The following is a 1,751-nucleotide window of genomic DNA, read 5'->3' as shown; positions in this document are numbered from 1 at the left end:
CACACAGCAATTAGTGTTCTTTGGATCAAGACACTCTCCAATATGCAGTACATTCGAGTAAACTCTCCAGAAGAGAATGCCATAGCAGGTCTCCCCTCTTCTCTGAAACATTGGTTTCTTAAAATCAGCTTGTTTTTGTACACAGTCAAAGAGTGTTACATTGTCTAAACAGCACTGCCAATTTTAAAACACATACCACAGGTAGGAAACTTCCTGAAAGGTGCCCCACCTCTTTGGGGCCACTTGGGAGTGAACCTGGAAACCGCAATCTGCTGTGCTTGGTCAGTGCCTAGATCTTTTGCAAAGTCAATATAAAGTAAGTGCAGGAGCTAATCAAGACCAAAATACAGTTGTAAGTAAGTCGCTCTTTGTGATCAAGGAGAGCACTAATGAATCACAGGTAAACAGGAATTCCCTAAAACACTAGTCCAAAATTTGATATTTTTTCATGATTGAAAATTTCATCTTCAAACAACTATGCTATCTTTTCCCTAAACAAAGCTTTCTCCTCATGACTCTCTCTATAGCCTCCTTTATCTGTTTGTTTCTAAGACTATAGATTATAGGATTCAAGAAAGGAGGGACTATAGAATAGAACACAGAGGTGATCATGTCCTGAATTGTGGGTGAGCTGGAGGTTGGCTTCACATTCACAGCAGCACCTGAGCTGAGAAAGATGCTCACCACGAGGATGTGAGGGACACAGGTGGAAAAGGCCTTTCCACGCTCACCCCTGGTTGGAAACTTAAGCACAGTAGAAAATATGTGAATATAAGACATGATGATGAAGACAAAGCAGCCACCAGCAATCACCACTGCAGAGATGAAAATTAAAATTTCATTGTTTAAGGTCTCAGAGCAGGAAAGCTTGAGAAGAGAGGGAACGTCACAGAAGAACTGATGCACCACGTTGGACCGACAGAAGGGCAGTTGGAATGTGTTGCCAGTGTGGAATCCAGAGTGGACCAGACCACTGAGTACAGAGGCCAGAGTCATCTGCACACAGACCTGAGGGTTCATGATCACAGTGCAGTGGAGGGGCCGGCAGATGGCCACATAGCGGTCACGGGCCATGATGGTGAGGAACAGCAGCTCTACTGTAGCAAATGCAAGCACGAGGAAGATCTGAGCTGCACATCCAGCCATGGAGATTGTCCTGTCATCAAGCAGGAAGATGATACATGCTTTGGGGACCGTGACAGAAATGTAGCACATGTCTAAGACAGACAGATTCCTAATGAAGAAATACATGGGGGTGTGAAGTTTCCAATTGAAGGTGATTATTATGACAATGAGAAGATTCCCCATCAGGGTTGCCAAGTACATCAGTAGGAATAGCATGGCATGTAAGGCCCTGAGCTCCCACACATCAGAAAACCTTGTAAGCAGGAGTTCAGTCACTGTGCTGGAGTTGGGCATCTTAGGAACATTTCCCTTGGCCATGAAGAGTCTGACAAATAAACCCTAAGAAACATGCAGGAGCCCATGTAGAAGGAATTAATCTAAGTTCATATATTGCCTCACATTAAAACTCTTTTATTTTCTCTATTTCATTTTGGTTAATAGGATATAACAATGTTTCCTCTTGCTCCTTTTGGCTTCCCTGCTTTTCGTCCTTGTTTCCAGAATAGGAGTATGAGTAAAATATAATATTTAAGAATTGTGCCTATGTTTACATATATTTCTATCACTTTCTAGTTATAAAATGGATCCACTTGAAGTTAAAGGTTTGCCTGGAAGATTGAAAGATT

At 42.4% G+C, this 1,751-nt stretch overlaps 1 protein-coding gene across 1 annotated transcript; it reads right to left on the bottom strand.

Moving 5' to 3' along the window:
* Positions 1-480: 480 nt before the first annotated feature.
* LOC139437951 (olfactory receptor 14C36-like) lies at positions 481-1,419 on the bottom strand. The gene has a single exon (XM_071212825.1). It carries the CDS (start codon positions 1,417-1,419, stop codon positions 481-483), a length of 939 nt encoding a protein of 312 aa, XP_071068926.1.
* Positions 1,420-1,751: the final 332 nt, after the last annotated feature.

This window comes from Dasypus novemcinctus, chromosome 31 (assembly GCF_030445035.2).
Source record: "Dasypus novemcinctus isolate mDasNov1 chromosome 31, mDasNov1.1.hap2, whole genome shotgun sequence".
In the NCBI taxonomy this organism is placed as follows: Eukaryota; Metazoa; Chordata; class Mammalia; order Cingulata; family Dasypodidae; genus Dasypus; species Dasypus novemcinctus.
The sequence above is the reverse complement of the archived record's forward strand: the minus strand, read 5'-3'. Positions and strand labels throughout refer to the sequence as shown.